General features: G+C 37.9%; 2 protein-coding genes and 1 long non-coding RNA gene across 3 annotated transcripts; 2 read left to right on the plus strand and 1 right to left on the minus strand.

The window, feature by feature from the left end:
- Nucleotides 1–1757: 1757 nt before the first annotated feature.
- Nucleotides 1758–2833, minus strand: LOC149052901 (uncharacterized). Its single transcript, XR_016186970.1, has 2 exons — nt 2703–2833; nt 1758–2587 (listed from the first exon to the last, which is right to left on the minus strand). It is a non-coding gene; the product is annotated as an uncharacterized LOC149052901 (long non-coding RNA).
- LOC113677366 (exostosin-3) lies at nt 2811–11466 on the plus strand. The gene is made up of 5 exons (XM_027194187.2): nt 2811–5571; nt 6746–6873; nt 7114–7258; nt 8358–8486; nt 9901–11466. Exons 1-5 carry the CDS (start codon nt 3520–3522, stop codon nt 10108–10110), a joined length of 2664 nt encoding a protein of 887 aa, XP_027049988.2. The 5' UTR covers nt 2811–3519; the 3' UTR covers nt 10111–11466.
- A 643-nt stretch (nt 11467–12109) lies between these two features.
- Nucleotides 12110–17484, plus strand: LOC149052902 (uncharacterized). The gene is made up of 2 exons (XM_089182034.1): nt 12110–12476; nt 13991–17484. Exon 2 carries the CDS (start codon nt 16909–16911, stop codon nt 17482–17484), a length of 576 nt encoding a protein of 191 aa, XP_089038160.1. The 5' UTR covers nt 12110–12476; nt 13991–16908.
- Nucleotides 17485–22046: the final 4562 nt, after the last annotated feature.

Genomic DNA, 22046 nt, shown 5'->3' on the forward strand with positions numbered 1-22046 from the left:
AAAAACGTAAATTGGTCACCGTAAAGAGTCAAAAGGCTGACGTTTCGAACGCTAGCCCTTCGTCAGAGCGATAGGGCTAACGCTCGAAACGTCAGCTTTTTAACTCTTTACGGTGGCCAATTTACGTTTTCAACTCAGTTGTTATCACCAAATTACCTGTTATACTCTTCCACCGACGTAGTACCACAGTTTCTTTAGTAACTTACCCCCTTTATTCACTATCTCCAACGACCAAGAGTTTGTTCGGTGTCGGCAGGAGCACATTGGAACCATCTTCCTCAGATGGCGGTAGAGAGTGGTCAGACATGACCTGATTGGCATGAACTGAATAGCATTACGCGACGGTGAGGCGCTCCACTGGACCCCTTAAGGGAGGAGGAAGAGAGCACTTGTGGCAGATTCAAGAACACCTGGCTTCGTACAGGGCAAAGAAAACCGAAAGCTTGGAAAAACACTTGCGGTTCCATCATCAAGCTGGCCCAGAACAACCAGGAGTAGAAGACCTTCGTTGCTGTCCTACATGCCAGCTGGCATAATGAAAACTAACTAACTACTGAGGGAAGAAACTGTTATGGCGTATTGTGGTTTTACTTGTGCAGTGTCCTTGCCCCGAATTTCAAGCACATTTAAAGACAATTCAAAACGATTTGGTTACTGTTTGGAATTCCAAAACCCAGTGAGAAGTTAATCATATTACAGTACTGCTCATCGGGTGGTCACTTCCGAAGTGGATCGCAACTTTTGTCTGCCTTCAATTAGTTTTATTTAGGCGATTATGTCACTTGGATAAATATCACCTTTGCTGTGATTGGCTACTTTTCCATGGCTGCGCAGGATTCTGCACGGAATACACCGTGGTCTGCTTTTGCCAATTTTAACGGTTTGTCTGAGCAACTTTTCCCCTTCCTACATCAGCAGGGCGTACGAACTGTTTTCAAGTCGGAGAATACGCAGTGATCAGACGTAGTGCGGCCGAAAGATGCTGCAAACTTAACCCAAGACACCTTTACCTCATCCTCTCTTGGTGTGGTTTTCTGGGAGGTGTATGCAAGACAGAAGTAAGAGGCAGGACAGTGACATTCTAAACTCGCTTAAGACTTTTCCCGGCCGTGTTTAGAAAGCTCACTAAAGTGGACACACACGCATCGGACCGAAGTTTAGAACACTGATGGCGATCCCCATTGTTACTAACGCAGGCTAATGGAGGGGATTCTCTAAGAGATATCACTCCAACAGCAATAACATTGCAATAGAAATCTCAGTAGTATGGATACCTATGATTCAGAAACACATCAACAGAAGAGCCGTAAAACAGCAGACCGCGAACGGAACCCATCTGCGTAATGCACAGTGGAAAACTAGCCAGTTACAGCGAAGCATCATGTTTCCTTTCCTAGTAATTAATCGTTATGTTTTCCGATTTTTCATGGCCTCCATGAGGACCATAAACTGTAATCTGTATTTGACGGTGTGAAAGAATGAATGGAGCGCCGCCGGATTACTTAGACAGACTAAGCCGGGGGGTTTGACTGTGAGGGAACATTTCCAGACCCCACAAAAGGCACGTCCCTTGAGTGTGACGAGGCGTCACAAAGTTCAGGCGTTTCTTAGTTCTAAAATACTCACCCACTACTGACCACCTAAATTGTCTCTCACAAAACCCTTGACTAAGCCACAGTCAGCAAAGTAATGCTTCAAAGCCAGCAACGAGCACTTATTGAGTTTTAAATTCGACATGACGAAAAAGTGAAACAATCAACATTTAGTGCTTTCTATTCGAGATTTTGACTTTCCGTATTCTTGGTTTTCGTGTGATGTCATGAAATCTGAAAAGATTAATTTCTTGATTCTAAAATTAAATCTTGGTTCTAACACACACACACAGACTCGCAGACACAGACACACACACACATAATATATATATATATGTCATGTGGCTCGTAATAGAAGAAGCTTTGACGACTAAATGTTTTTGCCAATGTTTTTCTTGTGGGTTCAGATGTTTGCAGCATTCTGAGGTCGCAATATTGTTTGTTTGCGGAGTATGGCGTCTGCCTACCAAGCCACATAACTTTTTCTTGGTCATTTTGGCGAATAATTAATGAGCGGAAACCGCACACATGCCGAAGACTTGCCGGAAAGTTCACCAAGCATTATTTCATTATTCTCCAAATCTCAGTTCTTGGCTTTATCATTTAACGATCTTGATTCAGTTTAGTTAACTGAGGCGTGGCAGCCGAGTCCGCTCGTTCATTAGCCTTCCCAAATTGACCTTTACACAAAGTGCGGAAAGGTAGTTGGTGTCTTGCCGTTCTCATTGTTCTCACTCAGGCGCCGTTTTTCGCTCCTCCCGAACTCTCCATCGACCGTGAGACTGGCGCGAACTGTGTCGATCTGAGGTGTAGACGTTCTTTTTTGTCTGCTTGCATTATGGAAACAATGCCATGCGTTCGCCACCCGCAACGCTCCTGTGCTAAAACTGACGGGAGTGCCTGGGCAGCAAGTTACTTACTTCACCCGATTTCTCTTCTATGGGTAGTTCCGTGAGACGCTCTGGAAACTCACACATAGGAAATGTTTTTAAAATCTCGGCCGGAAAAGAAAGAGGAAAGAGAATGAACACTCATTAAATATTCCTGATAACGATCTGATCACATATTTCATCAAACCAAACCCGCCGAAAGTGGAACCATAATACTTACATACAACAAAACTTCATAAAGCCCTTATCAGCACTAATGTACAATCTCCGTTGTTGATTGTAAGCAGAAAGTAATGGAAACTCATCTCTATTTAAGTAGATCTGTTGAACAGAACAGTCTGTTTGTGGAACAAAGGAAACGATGCTCAGCAAGTAAGAATGTTTCGAGTATTTGTTAGTTTTGACAGCAAGCAATCTCTAATGGGCCAATCACGCAAGCTCGCTCTGGGGAAAACTTTGAACCAGTCTATCACGGCCCTTCACATCACGTCGTCGTTCGCGCTATTTTGAAATTGTCTGTTTCGTTGTTTTCCGGTACTCTCAAACACTTAGTGGTCGGTGAGTGAAGTTTATATCGTCCAGCTAGTGTTTAAAAATTGCGAATGGAGCAGCTGGCAGTTATCTGATGAGAAACTGCGACAGAATGTGGAATTGCTCGCAACTTTAAACTTCAATTTGATTTTGAGCATTAGCGGATCTTGGATCTTGGATGGCATTTCCTGGATTGTAGACGTAATTTGAGTCTGTTTCACTGGAAAGGGAAAGTGTTTTGCTCTTCAAATATATTTTGATTCGTACTTGATTAAAAAAATTGGGCCCTCATTCCTGCTTTTTCGGAAAGATTGACGGATACATGCAGTAATGCAATTCAAGGTTGTAAGCTCAATGTTACAGGAATATCACGTTTCAGTCGAACAACTGGGATCTATTACGGCGCACATTTAAAAAATTAGTCATCAATGAGGCCCCAGGTTTTTTCCACCAGTGTACAAAGAAACTTTATTTCGTGTGGAAAGAAGGAATAACTTCATGCTACAATGCACATCCTGATGTATAAACTGAAAGACTTGTCGCTCGGGCGACTAGTTGCATTCCTTCTGGTATTTGGACTCGTGGTACCGCTAATAACACATTACTATTTAGCTCAAGAGACTCGACAAAGTTTTCAGTCGCGAACGATAAAGTTAGACAGACCCGCTGACAGGGCTGATTCAATTCTAGACAGGATTGATGATTTGAAATACGAAATTGACGAGCTGAAGAGGATCAAATTGTCTCTGGGTAATGAATTACGAGAGCTGGAAGGTAAAAAGAACAGGATTTTACGAATCATTTCCAATTATTCTAAAACAGCAGAAGCCTACAGGAGTCAAGCTGAACATTATCAGCGTGATGTGGCTCGGGCACAAAGAGAACTTGAATTAATTAAACTTGCTAAAAGAAGGGCTAATGACTGTCCAATACTACCACATTTAAAACTACCGCACAAGTTAGATGTAGCATATTTAGAGAGCAGTGATTTACTTCTTCACCAAAGTACTGCATCAAACTGTCACCTACACAACTGCTTTGATTTCTCAAGGTGTCCATTTGGCTCAGGTTTTCCAGTGTATGTCTATGAACAGCCTTTCGGCCAGTTGTTGTCAGATTCAAGTGGGATGGAAATTTTTCAGCTGTTAAAGGGAAATCCCTATTATACTGTTGAACCTGAGAAAGCTTGCTTGTACATAGTCATTGTTGGATCAATCGAAGCAAGTCGGCATTCAAAGAGTAAGAGTGAACTGGAGAATGATTTACACTTACTGCCTTACTGGAGAGGAAATGGTAAAAATCATTTACTTCTCCACATAAGAACAAGTGTAAGGGATTCTACTAGTATTCTCTCTCTGGGCATCAACACAGGCCTTGCCTTAATTGCTCAATCAACATTTTTCAAAGATAGAACATATCGCTATGGCTTTGATATTGTTGTACCACCATCAAATGGACCCAGCACTGGGGATGTTTGGCATCTTGCTGCTTTACATCTACCAGCTAGAAGAAAATTTTTATTAAGTTTTCAGGGTGTACATAAAGATCATCTAACTAATACAATGACAATTTTACGTGATCAACTTCATCAAATCTCCAAAGAGGCGAGAGACTTGTTCATTGAACTGTATTTATCAAAATCTGAATTCTTAAGCTCAGAGCAAAGTGGTGATTGGTTATTATGGGGTAGCCATGAAAACAGATCAAAGATACTGAGACAATCAACTTTTGCTTTAATAGTGGGATCAAATCATGTTGGCTCAAGTTGGGACAATATGCAAGTTAGACTGTTGGAAGCCTTACAGTTTGGAGCTATACCAGTCATATTGTCCAATGACTTTATTTTACCTTTCCATGATATGATTGATTGGCGGAAAGCAGCTATCATCCTGACTCAAGCTCGCCTACCAGAACTAAATGTCTTACTTAGAACTATAACAAATGAAGATATCTTAAACCTTCGCCGCCAAGGAAGATTCTTATGGGAAACATATCTTTCAACAACTGATGCTATTTTGAAGACAGTGTTAGCCACCTTAAGAACACGCTTGTCCATTCCTGCTGATCCTGTAACTGCATTGCCAACAGTGTCAGTTTTTGGTGAATCTAATCCACCACTAACAAGTCCTCCAGATCCAGATGCACTAATAAGCTTACCACAAGTGTCTCCAACTTTCATCAGGAATCTAACAATGACCATTGTTGATGCCTATAATGTATGGAATTACCCTCCGGGTTCATTTAGAATGTATCCAAGTACACCCTTTGCTCCAGTCCTGCCATCATCAGCACCTTTCAAGAATTCAAGCACTGAGTTTGAACTCATTGGTGATGGGATGGGTGGGGCAGGTGTAGAGTTTAGTAAAGCTTTGGGAGGAAATCATCCAGTAGAACAGTTTACAGTGGTCATCTTGACATATCAGAGGGAACTAGTACTTATTGAAGCAGTTCAACGTCTTGTTGGGTTGCAGTATCTTAATAAAGTAGTAGTTGTGTGGAACAGTCCTGAGCCGCCATCTTTGTCCCTTAGATGGCCTGATATTGGGGTTCCAGTTCATGTGAGTTGATGATGGAATTATTTTAATTATTCCTTAGCGATTATCAGGCAGCCAATTTTTAAGTTGTTATCAGTTGTTTATATCAGTATTGCTTAAAAGAGAGTAACCAAGTGCTTATTGCTTAATACTAGACAGATATTTAATTCACGAGGTGCTCAATGCTACATACACTGATTCTGATACAGTCAAAGCTAAAAAGATTTTGGAAAAAAAGTGACTGTCTCATTGTTGTAATATCAATGTCGGCCAACAGTCAGCAGACAGTTGGCGGACACTAAACTGACAGGCCACTGACAGGTAACCAACAGGTTAATGACAGGCAGTGAAATAGCTTTATTAGACACCATATTTACATTTTACAAAACTGATGAAAGCACACATGTGCGTTTTTGCACATGTATGCTTTATAAGGATTGGCAAAGGTCTCCAAGTGGTTGACCATGAGGTGGATGTAGCCCAGGTTGTGGAGGTTGAAGTAAGGGGAAAACTTGTCAGAAATAATCGTGGCTCCAGGTGTTACAAAGTGTTGTAAAAAACCCAAGTGCCTCTAGAAATGTGCCCTCAGTTGTACTTGCAAGAGGGGGATTGGGGCAAAGTTAAAAATCCACAATGGTGAATGGGCTAGGAATTGAAGTGAGTGTTAGGAGAGAAATAGCTTAGAAATTGTGCTGAACTAACATAAAAGAGCTGAAGACTATTCAGAGTTTTATTTTATCTTTTCGATGCAATCATCATGGGTTGTAAATCATAAATTTTTCAAGGCAATAATTGACCTAAAATTACCAACATTCTACTGACAAGTTGCCAACACCTTACCGATAGATTGCTGACAGTCAACCGGCAGTCAGTAGACAGTTGGCCAACAGATGTCCTGCAGGAAGTTATCTTTTCAGCAAAACTGAAATAAAGCTGTTGGCCAACTGTCAGTAAGCTGTTGGCCAACAGTTGGCTGACAGTTCGCTAACTGTCGGTGGGGGGAGCTGTTTTTCACAATTACCCAAAAATTAACAACAAGACAGTCTCATAATTTTAGTTTATTTTGGTGACAACCACAGAATGTCAGCATACTCACTCACTTATTAGGGAATAGTACCACAGGCATCAGATTTCAGTATAGCAGGCTTGTGCATTTATACTAATAAGCTGTACTTATCTTTTTTTATGTTTTGAACAGGTTGTTAAAGTAGCAAAGAACAGTTTGAACAATCGATTTATTCCTTATGATGTTATAGAAACAGATGCTATTTTTTCTATTGATGATGATGTAGAAATGCGACCTGATGAAATACTCTTGGGATTCAGGTGACCAAAGTTTTATTTTTAACAGATCATGGAAGTGCTCAGTGTTTCCAAACTAAAATTTTCTAAACTGAATTTTTTGAGACAGTAAGCAAGCATCTTTCTGTTGCCATGTTATAATGCAGATTGTCATCTAACAGTGAAACTGACTGCCAGAAGGGTACCTCTTAAGCATCTCTGTCACTCAGGGTGTGAAAAAGTTAGTTCACTTTATATTATTAAGTGAATAATCTTGTTTTGTAGAGTTTGGAGGGAAGCAAGAGATTGTATAGTAGGATTCCCAGCACGTTTCCACGCTTGGGATGCTCAGAACAAGCAGTGGCTGTACAGTTCAGAGTATTCATGTGAACTTTCTATGATACTCACTGGTGCAGCTTTCTACCACAAGGTGAGTAAGAGGAAATGCTTCTGGACAAGTAATATTGGATTTGCCAGCTAGGGAAAAGGCTGCATCAGGTCAAATTTCCCCATTTCTTTGTTAAACAAGTTGTTGTTGTCAATTTTTTTTCGAATTAGCCAAATATAGCAGCCTTCTTGAATGATAGATCACCAAGACCTGATGTAATTAATTGTATTTAGAGTCCTTCAAATATTTTTGCTTACATGCAGTTGGTCTGATTGTGTCTGGTGACTAAATTTACCCCCAATTAAAGTGTGGAATATTTGGCAATTTTTAGTCAAGATATATTCTTACTGTTGGGTTGAAAGTCTTCCTCATAAAGGTCAATCAAGTTGGAAAAGCATTTTGTAGTTGTGTCAAAGGAAAGACAAACCTGTCTGTACATTAAATATTTTCCTAAATGCTGCAAAATATATTTGAAAGATGAAAAACACAATAGCCCTCCATTAGTTTGAGGATATGCTGGTAAATTTTTCTTGAACATTATCTTTTGTTTTAAGCCTACAGTTTTCTGTGAATTTTGCTCTTGGAAAAATGTTTGCTTTTCAGAACAGATAATGTTTGTAGACAAATGTGCAAGTATGTTTTAGTGCCAAAGAGAGGCTATGTTTCATACATTTTGGTACATTGTAATCTTGAAGATGTTATCACAAGTCTTCTCTAAAACTGAAATGAAAATGTTAAAACCCAAAATTGAGCCCCATCAATCCTCCCTACCTGTACAATTTGAATATAACATCAAAAGGGTCCTAAAGATTTTGGTTTACTATTATTGTTGATAATTAGTTTTTTGCATAGACCCCTCAGCCACCTTTTTAATTTTCTCCAGCCAATGATGTCATTTATGACACATGTGTTCTGTTGTGATCCTTGGTGTTTCCTTGCATGAAGACAATGTCAACCTTGAAGTAGATGGACATTATCCACAGAGCAGCTCTGATGAATATGAGCTGACCTCCTACCAGAATGCTGGGCCATTGTAACTATAAAATTACTCCAAAAGTATGCAGAAAGTAACTAGAGGAGAAGTATAATTTTTTAACACTCAATTTTGAAAATGTTTATTCAATTTCTCTCTTCTTCTCAGTATTTTGGTTATTTATATACAAATTGGATGCCACAAATTATCAGAGACAAAGTTGATGAATACATGAATTGCGAGGACATTGCCATGAATTTCTTGGTCTCTCACATCACAAGAAAACCTCCCATAAAGGTATGTAACCAGATGAGTTGAGTTTGTGCTGAGGGATTTATTAGAATTTCAAGTTGCTCAACCAGGACAGTAGCAACCCTGCTTTTTCCATTGGCACATAGCTGACTCATTTGGTTGATGTATTTATGGTTTTATGTCATTGTGGGCCTCTCTTGGAAAAAATATTTTGTAGCTGTAGGCTGACTTTCAGGTGTCAAAATAAACAGGCAGACATTTTATGTAATGTATATCAGTCCTAACCCTTTATCTCCTAAGAGTGATTCAGGTCTAATATCTCCTTACAGCATCACTGCTGAATCAAACATGAAACTCATGAGAATGAATTACGGTCAACTTGCCGACGGACCAACTCCCCGATGCCAACTTGCCGACGTATAAAATCGAGTAGAGACGTCGGCGAGTTGGTCGTCAATCCAATATAACTAATTAGAAGTTAAACATACAGAAAATTAAACGATATTTAGTAAAGAAACACTGGTGAACATTGGTGAACATCAAACAGAAGCTTAAACATTGGTGAACATTGGTGAACATCACCAATGACTAGAACAGCTTAAGACGCGAACGAGTTATTGTGCGGCAACAACACCATAAAGACTCATCATGTCAATCGTTCAGATTTTTTAATGAAAACTTGGCTTTCTAGACAAGATCTTCAGTAAAAAGCATTTCTTTTTATTTGCAACAAAGTTTATAAGGATCTCAAGGCGAATAAAGCGAAGTAAACCTCACCAACAACTCTAACAGCTTCAGACGCGAACGAGTTATTGTGTGACAACAACACTGTAAAGACTCATCATGACAATCGGTCAGATTTTTTAAGAAAACTTGGCTTTCTAGATAAGATCTTTAGTAAAAAGCATTTCTTTTTATTTGCAACAAAGTTTATAAGGATCTCAAGGCGAATAAAGTAAAGTAAACATCACCAATTACTATATCCGCTTCAGACGCGAACGAGTTATTGTGTGACAACAACACCGTAAAGACTCATCATGTCAATCGCTCAGATTTTTTAAGAAAACATGTTCACCAATGTTCACTGATGTTTAAGCTTCTATTTGATGTTCACCAATGTTCGCCAGTGTTTTTTTACTAAATATCGTTTACTTTTCTGTATGTTTAATTCTAATAAGTTGTATTGGATTGATGACCAACTGGCCGATGTCTCTACTCGATTTTATACATCGGTGAGTTGGTGTTGGCGAGTTGACTGGTTACCATGAGAATGAGGAAAGTGATGGAAAACTTAATAAGCTTGTGATTGTCAAACAAATTCTCTTTGTCAGTATTGTGGGAAATGATAAGATAACAGTGAGAAGAATATGAATAATAATGTCCTGGTAGAAAGGTTAACAGTAGCTGTGCTATAACACTCAATAGCTTTTAGTTATAAAGTAATGTTGTGTCTTATTAGGTGACTTCACGTTGGACTTTCTCCTGCCCAAACTGTCCTGTGTCACTGTGGAATGATAAAACTCACTTTGAGGAACGCAGCAAATGTATCAATTTCTTTGTGAAGGTGTATGGTTACATGCCACTGCTGAGAACACAGTTTAGGGCTGATTCTGTCCTATTTAAAACCAGAATTCCTAGTGACAAGTCAAAGTGTTTTAAATATGTTTAAATTATAAATTAGCTAGGTTAGGGCAAAGGCTAGTGAGCAATTCTACAAAATTATCACGGTAGTAATGAAAGTGGAGACTAAGACCATAAAAGAAACACAGAGGAGTCATGTTCAGAAAATATATGGGCAAATTAAAAGATGTATTTTATCAAAAATTTTCTTGGAAACTTTAGTTAAAATAATGATGCTTAGTTTGACTCAAAAAAAAAAATTTAAAAAAATGGCCCTTGAAGGGCTACCATATCCTTATGGATGTAAAAGGTTGAAACAGCAGCAAAACTATTTTTTTAAGATTATATTAATTTGGGCACAGTTTTCATTCATTATTATTTTGCATTGGGGATTTTACTTATGATTGAGCTTAGAATATTCTTTTACCCATTCATTTTGTTGTTTATAGTCTAAGGAACTATTATGTTTTCTGAATTACCTAAGTTGCTACAGTAAATGAAACAATTAAAACAAGATTTTGCATCCCTTGGGAATATGAACTATGAGTTAAGCATGACTATATTATAATATTTGTCAGAAAATCTTATCAGTAATCCATTCATCAAACATGTTTAAACACTAGCCAGTGGAAATGGAATGTTATTCAAAATGTTTTTTGACCAGTAACCCAGAGGCCAATATGTGGATTTGTTTTATTAGCTTTTAATTGTTATTATTTCTAAGACATTTCTATGATACAAAAATAGGTAAAATATATAGAAGGCTAGATTCATAGTGTGGCATGTTGAGTCAATTGAGTTGTTAGTATGTACCTTTCAACATTACATGGAATAAGGGAAAAAACAAAAAAGATCAGACTGAAAGAAGATGTTGTTATCATCATCATTATCATCACAGCACAGCTGCTGTTTGACACTGGAAAGTTGCACCATATCAGCTTTTCCAAAAACTCACAATATTTCATCCATATGATCATGAATTTCAAACATGTTAAGTTGAGAGATACATACTTGTTGAGTTGGAGGGTTGGGTGTAGAAAAGGAAAAAACTGGGGAAAAAAGTTTGAATTTTCAATTTATTTATTATGTTTATTTTACAGATTGTTTGTGAAGTATGAAGAAATAATTTGAATATATTTCATATCTAATATATATAAATTTTCAATCCAGATTTAAGAAAAAGTCCATCCATATATACATGAGTGTGAAGATTATTTTTTTTATGCTCCCACACCAAAATATGTATCACTTGACAGAAGTGAGGGTAGAGTTGAAGATTTTAGATCCAGCTCAGTCAGTTACAATAAATTTTTGATTGTTTTATTTAACTTAATAAAGAGAAAATCTGATTAGCTAAGAGCAATTTTCATTCAGTTTTCCTTAATATTAAATGAATAGATTTCAATTTGGTTTTGCCCTGCACAGCAATTTTTTATTGTTTTAAACCCTTTCACTCCCAAGATCTCATTAGTAATTATCGTTACTGTCTGCCATACAATTCTTATTTGAGGTTAATTTGTTAATTTAACGGACAGTCTGATAATTGATATTTTTTGTTTATTTTTATCAATTATCTGTTTGATATTGTACAGATATTGTAAGGAGAAATTACGGAAGTTAAAGGGTTAAAACACTTGCCCCACAGACTCGTACTCAACCAAAGTGGGTTTCAAAAACTATTAGCTCTTGCTCATGATGTACCTTATGAGCATGAGTAAATAACCCTTCTGGCATGACACCAAGGTTCACAAACGTTGTTACTACCGCATATGTGGATCTAGTGCTACCAATGCTCACACCTTATACATGGCGTCTGCTTCAGAAAACCTCGTTGACGACCGTATGCCGATGAAGAAATGTAAAATGGTTTCCGTGTTTACATAGCCTGATGTAAACACGCGCGAGGTTGGAAGAACACGAGATAAGCGTAGGAAATCACGACGCGAAGTGGAGTGGTTTCCAGCTTATCAAGTGTTCTCCCAACCTCCCGCGTGTTTACATCAGGCTATGTAAACACGGAAACCATTTTACATTTCTTTTATAAAATAACTAATGAAAGAGGAACGAAACCGTGTTTACATACGCTCATGTAAAATGGTTTTATGGCCAATCAGAGCATGCGTACAATTTGAATTATTTATAAAAGGACATACAAAAATACCACGACAAGCAAACTGTTGTGTATTCATTTAGTGGAGACACTCACTCTTCAATTGCTCTCTATATTCTGTCTATATTCTAGGTCTTGTTGGCATTCATTGTGAGCATTTGTTGATCCGTATATCAGTGGAGAAACTCTCTGGAACTATCTTTGCGTAGAAAATACCAATCCTTTTACCCTTACTTAATTTCATTCATACAGGCATGGATGAGAACCAGCAGCAAAGCAAAGCAAACAAAAGTGCTGATGAGGTGGTAAGCTCTATTGTAAACATTTTCTTGCATTATTATGCACTAGTTATAAAAAGGTATATGTTGTGCTTAATTTTTGTCCTTGGTGTAAACATCATTTTCCTTTGGTTTTGTTAATGATACGAATGAAAAATGCATTTTGTGTAAAGAAAGATAAAATTTAGCTCCTAACCTAAGTTATGGTGAGATGATATGTCACTATCAATTTTGCCTCAGTCTATTAAAAGTAAAAGAATTAAACTAAGGATAAAACTAAACCACAGCATACCTATACCCTCCGCCTATTTGAATGAATATTACTTGTCAAGGAGCCAGACCCAACAAAAACTGGTTTCGTTCAACCCACCTGACAGAAAAGGTTCGACAGCTGATTCTGATTGACCAATACCTGCTCTTTAAGATAAGATACTATGTAGTCCCGAATTGTGGTACCGCTAACGAGATAAATGGGGCTTTATACCATGATATGACACTCAGCATGGAAACGAGGCTCAAACAGAAATTGACCTCAAATTTCATCTTCTTCCACTGAAGTGCCCCAAACCCTTCTGAAAAAATGATTATCATGTACCTGCCTACAATTTAACCGTTCACATGGTACGACAGCATGTCACGTGATTGTCACATGACCAATTTTTCGTCAAAAAGCAGTCTCCTTTGTTTTGTTGATCCTAACATGTTTCAAATCCTGCTGAGACTAGGGTAAAGGTCTTATCCAGGCTTTTCATCTTATGTGGCAACAGAGAAATCATGTACTTTCGAATTATGCTTAAAAAAAACATTTGGATGTGTAGAACTCCAGAAAATAGACAATATTAGTGCTGATGTCTCTTCCATCACTGTTTACATGGAAACGAGGCTGGAATAAACACAACCTCAAAACGGGTCAAATCTTTGAAATAAAGAGGGATGCTGTGAAAGTGTTAAAAGCATATGATTGCCGACATTTCTATGAAAGCATACAAAAATTTGATTCTATGCATATCTGCCAAAATGTCCAAACTTTATGTTTATTTCTGTTGATTTATGACAAAAATTAAAAAACGCGGAATTTACTGGTATTCTGCTGTACAGAGAGTGGATTCTGATTATTGAACTAAAGACCTCATGTGGAACAATAGGTTTAGAAGCTTCTTTGAAATTCAAAGGGAAATGATGAGAGTGAAAGGTACTGGCAACAGTTCTTCACACTGAAAGCAGTAGGTATTTTTTAGTGGTGTTATTTTGTATGTCAAAAGATGCAAGTTTGCAACATGTTCCAATTTCGTTACGTGCTAACTACAGCCACTGATATTAATCTGTTACAAATGCTTTGGTCTTGAAAATTACCCCTTAAGAAATTTGCTATCTTTACCAATCTGTGTCACATACTAAAGAGTTGTTGAATCGAGACTGTAAAACATCGATCAAAACCTTAATTTATTAGTTCGTTGTTTGGATCTGTATCGGAAATGATACTGCTAACAGTCAAACTCTGAGGGGAATGTATCTGTGCCTAGAGGTAATGATCTGATAAGTACGTGCAATTTGCAGACTGACATCAACAACAATAGTCACTCAGTGTTAGAGGCACTAGAATCATTGTCAGAGAGCAGCTCTTTATTCAGAGGATTGCAACATCCTTCATCTGCCATACACAAACAGGCCTTCGTACAAGGGAGGTTACTTTTCTTAAAGCAGCAACTACGCATGCATTCTGAAGTTGTGCAGCAGTATGTTGTTAGATCCGTCATGCCAAGAGTTCATTGCTGAAAACCACAGTGTTAGCTGCTCTAACCAACCGTTTGCGCAAGTTTGGCCGGATATGGCCCTGGAACAATCAATTGACCTTGAAACCAAGAAAAAGAGGGGCACAGTTGGTATGAGTAGAAAAGAAGATGCTGTAGACCGATGATTCTTAACCATTCACGAGCGAGCAGCTATGACACATGTACCAAAGGAGATGTGTGGTCTAGAAAACTATGACCGCATTGGAACACAGGAAGGCTAAAGCCACAACGGTGAGCAGAGATGAGAGAGAAGGTCTGCAACATCTGGCCAGTTATCACAGAAATACCAAGACATTGTCACCAGTAAATTTCATCAGAACAGCTACACCAGAGTGGACCTGATTTTTGACCAGTATAGGCCTGTCTCAATTAAGGCAGGGGAACGCAGCAAGAGAGGAGAATCAAGCTCGTTTGAAATCAACATCCACGGTGGATCCACACCAGTACCGAAGCAATGGTCAAGAGGGTTGTCCAAGGTGGAGGATTCAAGGATGGATTAAAAGCAGTGTGTCCAGTGTGTGTCCCTCTGTCAGAGGGCCTAAACGTGCTGGTATGTTCTTTCTTAACAACTCACAGAGAAAGGCAGCTAAGTTTTGTTTGTTCTTTGGGTTTGAGATGAATTTTTTCAGAAAATAGCTCCTTGACTATACTATTTTTTCTGGTGTTCACCCAATAGATTCAATCCACTCACAGACAAAGATGGCACCTGTGCATTTTACCATTACTCTTAGGCTAAGCCACTTGTAGAAAGCAATTTTTCACAAAACAACAACATTATGTATGCAAGGTTTAAATTGTCCCTCCTTTTCACAATCTTACCAAAGCCCCCATATGTGTAGTAATAAAAACAGCGAAGTGAAGTGTGCTATCTCAACAAGAGGTGATAATCATGCACACTTTTAAGTGAGTCATTCTAGCAAATGTTTGGTGAGGTATGGCATTCTGTGCTCAAAATCTAGTTCACGTAGACCTGGGAAAAAAGAATGGGGTGTAGCAGTCATTCATGTTGGTTAATTGCTCCAAGCTCTAATTCGATGCCACTGTTCATTTGGCTATCTTTCTTTCCAATACTGTTTTGTTATTTGGGTTTTCTTGAAGACACTTCCCATTGAGAAGAAGCATTATATGTGTTTACAAATTAGGAGCAAAGAAAAGTGAAAAAAAAATAGTAGAGTAACAGGATGGTATCAAAGACAGTGGTACAATTTTTTTTGCAATGGGGTCGTTTTTTTATTTTTGAATCAGAGTTTTAGCCTAAGTATGTCTAAGTTTCTACACTTGTTTAGTCTTGTGATTTCTTGTTTTAAGAAGTGAGGTAAAATTGTTTGAATTTGTTTTTTCATTACAGCCACTTGAGTCTGTAAATGGAAAGAAACACTGAAAAATGATGGTAAGGAACACATTGCTTGCACTATAAAGTATTGAAAGTAATTTGCAACTCTCCATATTTGTTATTTATAATTGACATGCTTTGCATAGGTGTTGTGTGATTAGTGGATAAGTTAACTGTATTTCAAAAATTAAATCACTTTAAATTGCAGTGAAAGCTACATGTATTACTTTTATAGTTATAAAAGTATCAAAGGTAACTTCTCTGAGAACCTTCCCCAGTGTCTGTGATATAGAAGTGTCCACTAAATATAGTTTCATTTATTAGGAAATGTGGGAAGAATAGTATGCAACTGATAATACAAGTAAGTACTGGAAAAGAATATTTATTCCTTGCTAGTAATCTCAGAACAGCTGTGTGGAGCTGGAAATTAACAGTACTGGAATACAACAGTAAATCCTGCTGAGAAACTGAGAACAGCTGTGTGGGGCTGGAAATCAACAGTGCTGGAATACAACAGTTAACTCCTGCTGAGAAACTGAGAACAGCTGAGAGGGGCTGGAAAATAACAGTGCTAGAATACAACAGTTATCCACTACTGAAATTCAGAAACAGTATTGTACAGTAGTGTATCAAGCAGTTTACACTACATTTAAGGTGTCCTTGGAGAGGATACTTGCCTCCTTGGAGGGGTGAACGCCTTGAGTAGGCTATTCAATCAAAAATATGTATTTAAGGGTATTTTCAACCTTATTAGGGCCTTCTTGGCTCGATGTTCAACATGTCAGATGAACAACCCCTTGCCAACGCGAGTGCTTCCCCCTCCTTTCCCCATTAGATCTTTTCGCCCCCATTCTCATTTATATTTTTATTCCAGTTCGGTGTCACAAGTGTAGAGGGTTTGGCCATGTACGTGCCGACGAGACGCGGCCCGGTTGTGCCCCACCAAGAAAAGCAAACGGCAGATCAAGCAAAGGAAGTGATAGTGAATAACTATCATTTTCACGCCTCTCTTGACAATGTAAGATTTCACTAATAAGTTTAGTGAGTTATCTGACATTGCCAAGAGGTTTATTGTGTACTTTAATATTAATAATTGTATCGCTAAATAACTATTATCGATAATTGTAAAGTGTAATTAAGCACATTAAGCGTTACGTCACTAAGACTAATTAACTAGTTCGCTGCTAAATGGTGAAGACGTACGGACGGATCAGTTGATTTCGAACCGTACCAATATATTGTCAACCATACAATAAAAAGGTTTGAATCATCGCATCGTACGCTCATCATTACATTCGAAATCAATTGTCAACAAAAGCTGAAAGAGAAAGTAATGGCTGAAGTAGCAAAAGCCCTGCAGGAAAGAAAAGCAGCAAAGGCAAAGTTCACACGGAAGAAGAATGCCTTCTTCACTGCGGTCGCAAAGAAAGAAAATATGGGCGACATCGAAGGTAATTTCAACGAGCTTACCAAAGCATGGCGCGACGTTGAAGGTAAGCACGATAATTACATCGTATTACTGGAAGGCGATGAAGCTCCAGAAAAAGAAGAAGCCTGGATAAACGAACTTCAAAACATGTACAGTGATGCAAACTCAGTCTACAATAGATGCGCGAGCGAGAACCTTCTAAAAGCGAAAGAAGATGAAATGAGCGCAAAATTCGAAGGATTGGCTAAGAAAAAAGCTTCTTTAGAAGCGATGTTCAAATCCTCATTTAAACAAGTCAAAGGGCTACTGACTCCCGACTCGACAGGGACAATTGCGACAGCCAGTTTGAAAAAATGCGAATGCGACTTAGCGACAATCTTCAACGACTGCAAATCACTTCATGACGACATAATCGAACTGCCACTGGAAGCGCGATATATCGAAACCGAATCCATATACATAGCTATTATAAAATTATAAACGTACACGTGATTTATCAGTATTATAAATTTAATGTATATTTTTTTATTTTTTATTTTTACGTGAGCTTAATGATCTTGTTTAGGACAGCTATATTAGTACGTCAATGTGATCGGAAGACATTAAATATTTGGAAGAGAAACTTAAAACTTATCCTTTGCTTACATAGATTTGTCTTTTGTTAAGCCCTACTAAGTGACTCTTGATGTCATGTCAAGTTCTCTATTGGTTCCACAAGTAAACAGACACCATGTTGGAATGAGACGATAGTAGTTCATCCCAAGTCACCAAGGGCTTCTTTTGCACTCAACCCTTTAATTATTCTATTACAATGTTTTATCTGACGGTGAATAGTACCCGTGGGCCTCTACGTTGATGTTCACTTTTTTGTCAAGCAAAGATAAATCAATAGTTTGCCGTCAATATATATACAGAGACTTCTGGGGAAATTTCTCATTGCCTGAAAACATTTTTAACGCTAAATTGACTTAAATTCCAAGGGTGTGAGGAATATGCAGACCCTTTTCAACAATCAGACCATCACAGTGGTGAAATATAACACCAAAACTTGCAGACTGATAAACTGATATTTTATAGGGAAGGCTACATTCTCTTTTCCAGCAAAATAATCTACTCAGACTCAGTGATATTTGTCAAATAATCCCCAGGCTTTGTGCAGGGGATTCTACAGTGTACCAGCTAAAATTATTGACTTCACCCGAGGGTAACCTTTCACTGAATGTGGAAATTCTCGAAAAATGAAACAAATTCTAACAATTTATCTAGCAAGTAGAATATATCTTAACATGCCAAATCCAATCTTCACCCCATTTTCTCAATCAACTCTAGAAACGCGGGGTTAATTGTGACAATTTATCCTACAAGTAGATAATATCATAACTTTTCCATATCCAATCTTTACCCCGATTTGTTCAATTAACGTTAGAAAAACGGGGTAAATCGTGACAATTTGAGTGGTTAATATCATGACTTGCAATATTCAATCTTTACCCTGATTTTCCATTTGTTCAGTGAATTCTAGAAAAACGGGATAAGTTCTGACAATTCATCACGCAAGTGGAATATAACCTTAGTTGTCATGTCAAATCTTTACCCCAATTTTCTTTGTTTTAATGAATTAGTTCTAGAAAAACAGGGTAAACTCTGAGAATTCATAATACCCTTAGCTCCCATATGCCAACTTCACTCCGAGTTTCCAATTTTGCCATATCAAATCTTTACCCTAATTTTCCATTTTTTTTTTCGTTTATTAGAGACAAATAAGGTTAAATCTTACAATTAACCCCACATGTGGGATACATCATAGCTTTTCATAGTCAATCTTCACCCCGATTTTCCGTTTCTTGAGTAAATTCTGGAAAATGGGATAAAATCTGAATATTCATCCTATAAGTGGAATACATCCTAATATGTCACATTCAATCTTTGTCCCGGTCTTTTGCTTTTTTTCCAAGAATTCTGTAAAAAAAAAGGGGTAAAATCGGACAACTCATCCTACAAGTGAAACATATCCCAACTTGTTATATGTAATCTTTACCCGCTTTTCCACTGTTTTCAGAGAATTCTAAAAAAAAAATTCATCTCATAAAAGAATATATTCTAACGTGCCCAATGAATTTTTCAATGAATTCTGAAAACGGGCTAAATTGTGTCCACTCATCTTAAAATCGAAATAAATTACAACTCGGGACATCCCTAATTTTCCGTTTTTTTCTAATTAATTCCAGAAAAAGGGGGTTAATTCTGAGAATTCATCCCGTATGTGGAATACATTCTAAGTTTCCATATCCAATCCTCAACCTTCTGTTTTTATTTCAATGAGTTCCAGAAAAACGGGGTAAGTTATAAGAATTTATAGCGTAAGTGGAATATATCCTACGTTGTCATATCCAATCTTTACCCCGATTTTCCCTTTTTTTAGTGAATTAATTCAAGAAAAACAGAGTAAACTCTGAGAATCCATGCTACAAGTGGATAATACCCGAAGTTCCCAAATGCCATCTTTGCCTCGATTTTCCATTTTTTTTGGTGAATTCTAGAGAGCAGGGGTAAATTCTGAGAATTCATCCCGCAAGTGGAATATAACCTGTACGTTGTCATGTCAAATCTTCCCTGATTTTCCTTTTTTTAATGAATTAATTATACAAAAACGGGGTAAACTCTGAATTTATGCTAATAGCGGATAATTCTCGTAGTTCCCTTATGCCATCTTTACTCTGGTTTTGCAATTTTTTTTTCAAGGAATTATAAAAATACGAGGTGAATTCTAGTAACTCATCCTCCAAGTGGAATATATTCTATTGACCTGCCACATCTAATCTACTTTATCCCGATTTTCCATTTTTTCAATGAATTATAGAAAAACGGGGCACATTCTGAAAATTCATCTTCCAAGTGGAATTTATCATGTTTATCCTACTGACTTGCCATATCCTATCTATACCCGATTTTCCATATTTTTTCAATAAATTCTAGAAAAACGGGGTACATTAGGGACTGGTCATTATTTATCGCCTGGGGGGGGGTCGGAGTATTTAGGGGGGGATCACATGGTTTTTTGAAGACCTTTAGGGGGGATCAGCCGTAATTGACAAGCATAATGGGGGGGGGATCAGACCAAAAAGAAAGGAATTTTAGGTCGCGCCGGGACCCCGGGTGATTGCATTTGTAAATACTTTGGTAGGATTTGCCGCTGGGACTCTAAACCCCCAACCATATATTCAAGACCACGTTCAGTTGTATTTTGTATTATATAAACTCTATTCTAGCCCAGACACAAAACCCAAACCCTTTTACAGACCCTCCATTTTGTAAAAAAGAATCGCTATCGTAGTCTAACATACACGTTTTTATTCAGGCACGATCTAAATTAGAAAGGTAATCAAGATTTTGAGAATGGAATACTTACAATTGCTCAAAATTGTTTCATAACGTTTCCGAGAATCGTAATCTAAAATCATAAACTTTCATTATTTTAATACGCGGCCGAATGAAAACAACAAATAAAAAAGTGTTTATTTTGGTGAGGCTGTATCTTGTTCCGCTTCCGTGTCAGAATCTTCGGCAGCCCTTTCCACTGGCTCTTGCACAGTCTCCTCGTCAGATTCATCTGAATCCTCGCCCGAACTTGACCCTTTTTCAGCACCATTACTGCTATTCTCTTCGTTCATTCTGGCCACTACCACTTTCAAATTGCGTGCCAGCTCTGTTTCAAACACGCGGTGGCTGGGAGAAAAGGGGGGGGGGGGATCATGAAACTTTCCACTACCGATAAGGGGGGATCTCTAAAAAACTAGATACTCTACGGGGGGATCAGGTAAATGCTCCGATGTGACAACAAAAATACTCCGACCCCCCCCCAGGCGATAAATAATGACCAGTCCCTTATGAGAATTCACGCTACAACTGAATAATACCCTAAGTTCCCATATGCCATCTTTACCCCGATTTTCCATGTCTTTTTCAGCGGTGCATTCTACGATTAGCGCTAATCGTTAGCCCCCCAAAATAAAGCAATACGCAATAATTTAATTGTATTTAGGAGATTTTTATACCGCCGCTTTCAGTTATTATTAACTTCCATAGAAATTCAGAACTTAAGCACAACAACGTGCTATATCATATATTCTTCCTCTTTAATTGTAGTAATTCCCCAAAGAAGTCTCAATTAGAGACGAAACGCGTCCGAAATAAAAGAAGCCTACAACTACAAAAAGTGTTTCTTTGTGCGGCTCGCTAGTCTTAGTTTAAAATGAAAGATAGAAAAAATTACAAATTTTAAAAGAAGTTTATGTTCTTAGTGAATTCTAGAAAAGCGGGGTAAATTCTGAGAATTCGTCCTGCAAGTGGAATAGATCCTTGGGTGCCAAATCCAATCTTTAACCCGATTTTCCCTCTTTTTTTTCAATGAATTCTAGAAAAACGGTATGAATTTTAAGAATTCAGCCCGCAAGTGGCTAATACCCTCAGTTCCCATATGCCATCTTTACCCCGATTTTCCATTTGATCGGTGAATTTTAGAAAAACGAGGTAAACTCTGAGCATTCATGCTACAAGTGGATAATGGCCGAAGTACCTATACCCCGATTTTCCATTTTTTTCAACAAATTCTAGAAAAACAGGGTAAAATCTAAGAACTCATCCTCCAAATTGAATAGATCCCAAGTTGCCATATCCAATCTTCAACCCGATTCTCCATTTTTGTTCAATGAATTCGAGAGAAACGGGATTAATTCTGCGAATTCATCGGCAAGTGCCTAACACGTTAAGTTCCCATACGCCATCTTTACCCCGATTTCCCATTTGATCAGTGAATTCGAGAAAAACGGGGTAAATTCTGAGCATTCATGTTACAAGTGAAGAATACCCGAAGTTCCCATATGCTATCTTTACCCCGAATTTCCATTTGTTTTCAGTGAATTTGGCAAAAAACGGGGTAAAATCTGAGAATTCATCCTCCAAATAAAAAAGATCCCAAGTTACCATATCCAATCTTTAACCCGATTTTCCATTTTTTTCAATGAATTCTAGAAAAACGGGAT

This window comes from Pocillopora damicornis, chromosome 1 (assembly GCF_964200805.1).
Source record: "Pocillopora damicornis chromosome 1, jaPocDami1.2, whole genome shotgun sequence".
Taxonomy (NCBI): Eukaryota; Metazoa; Cnidaria; class Anthozoa; order Scleractinia; family Pocilloporidae; genus Pocillopora; species Pocillopora damicornis.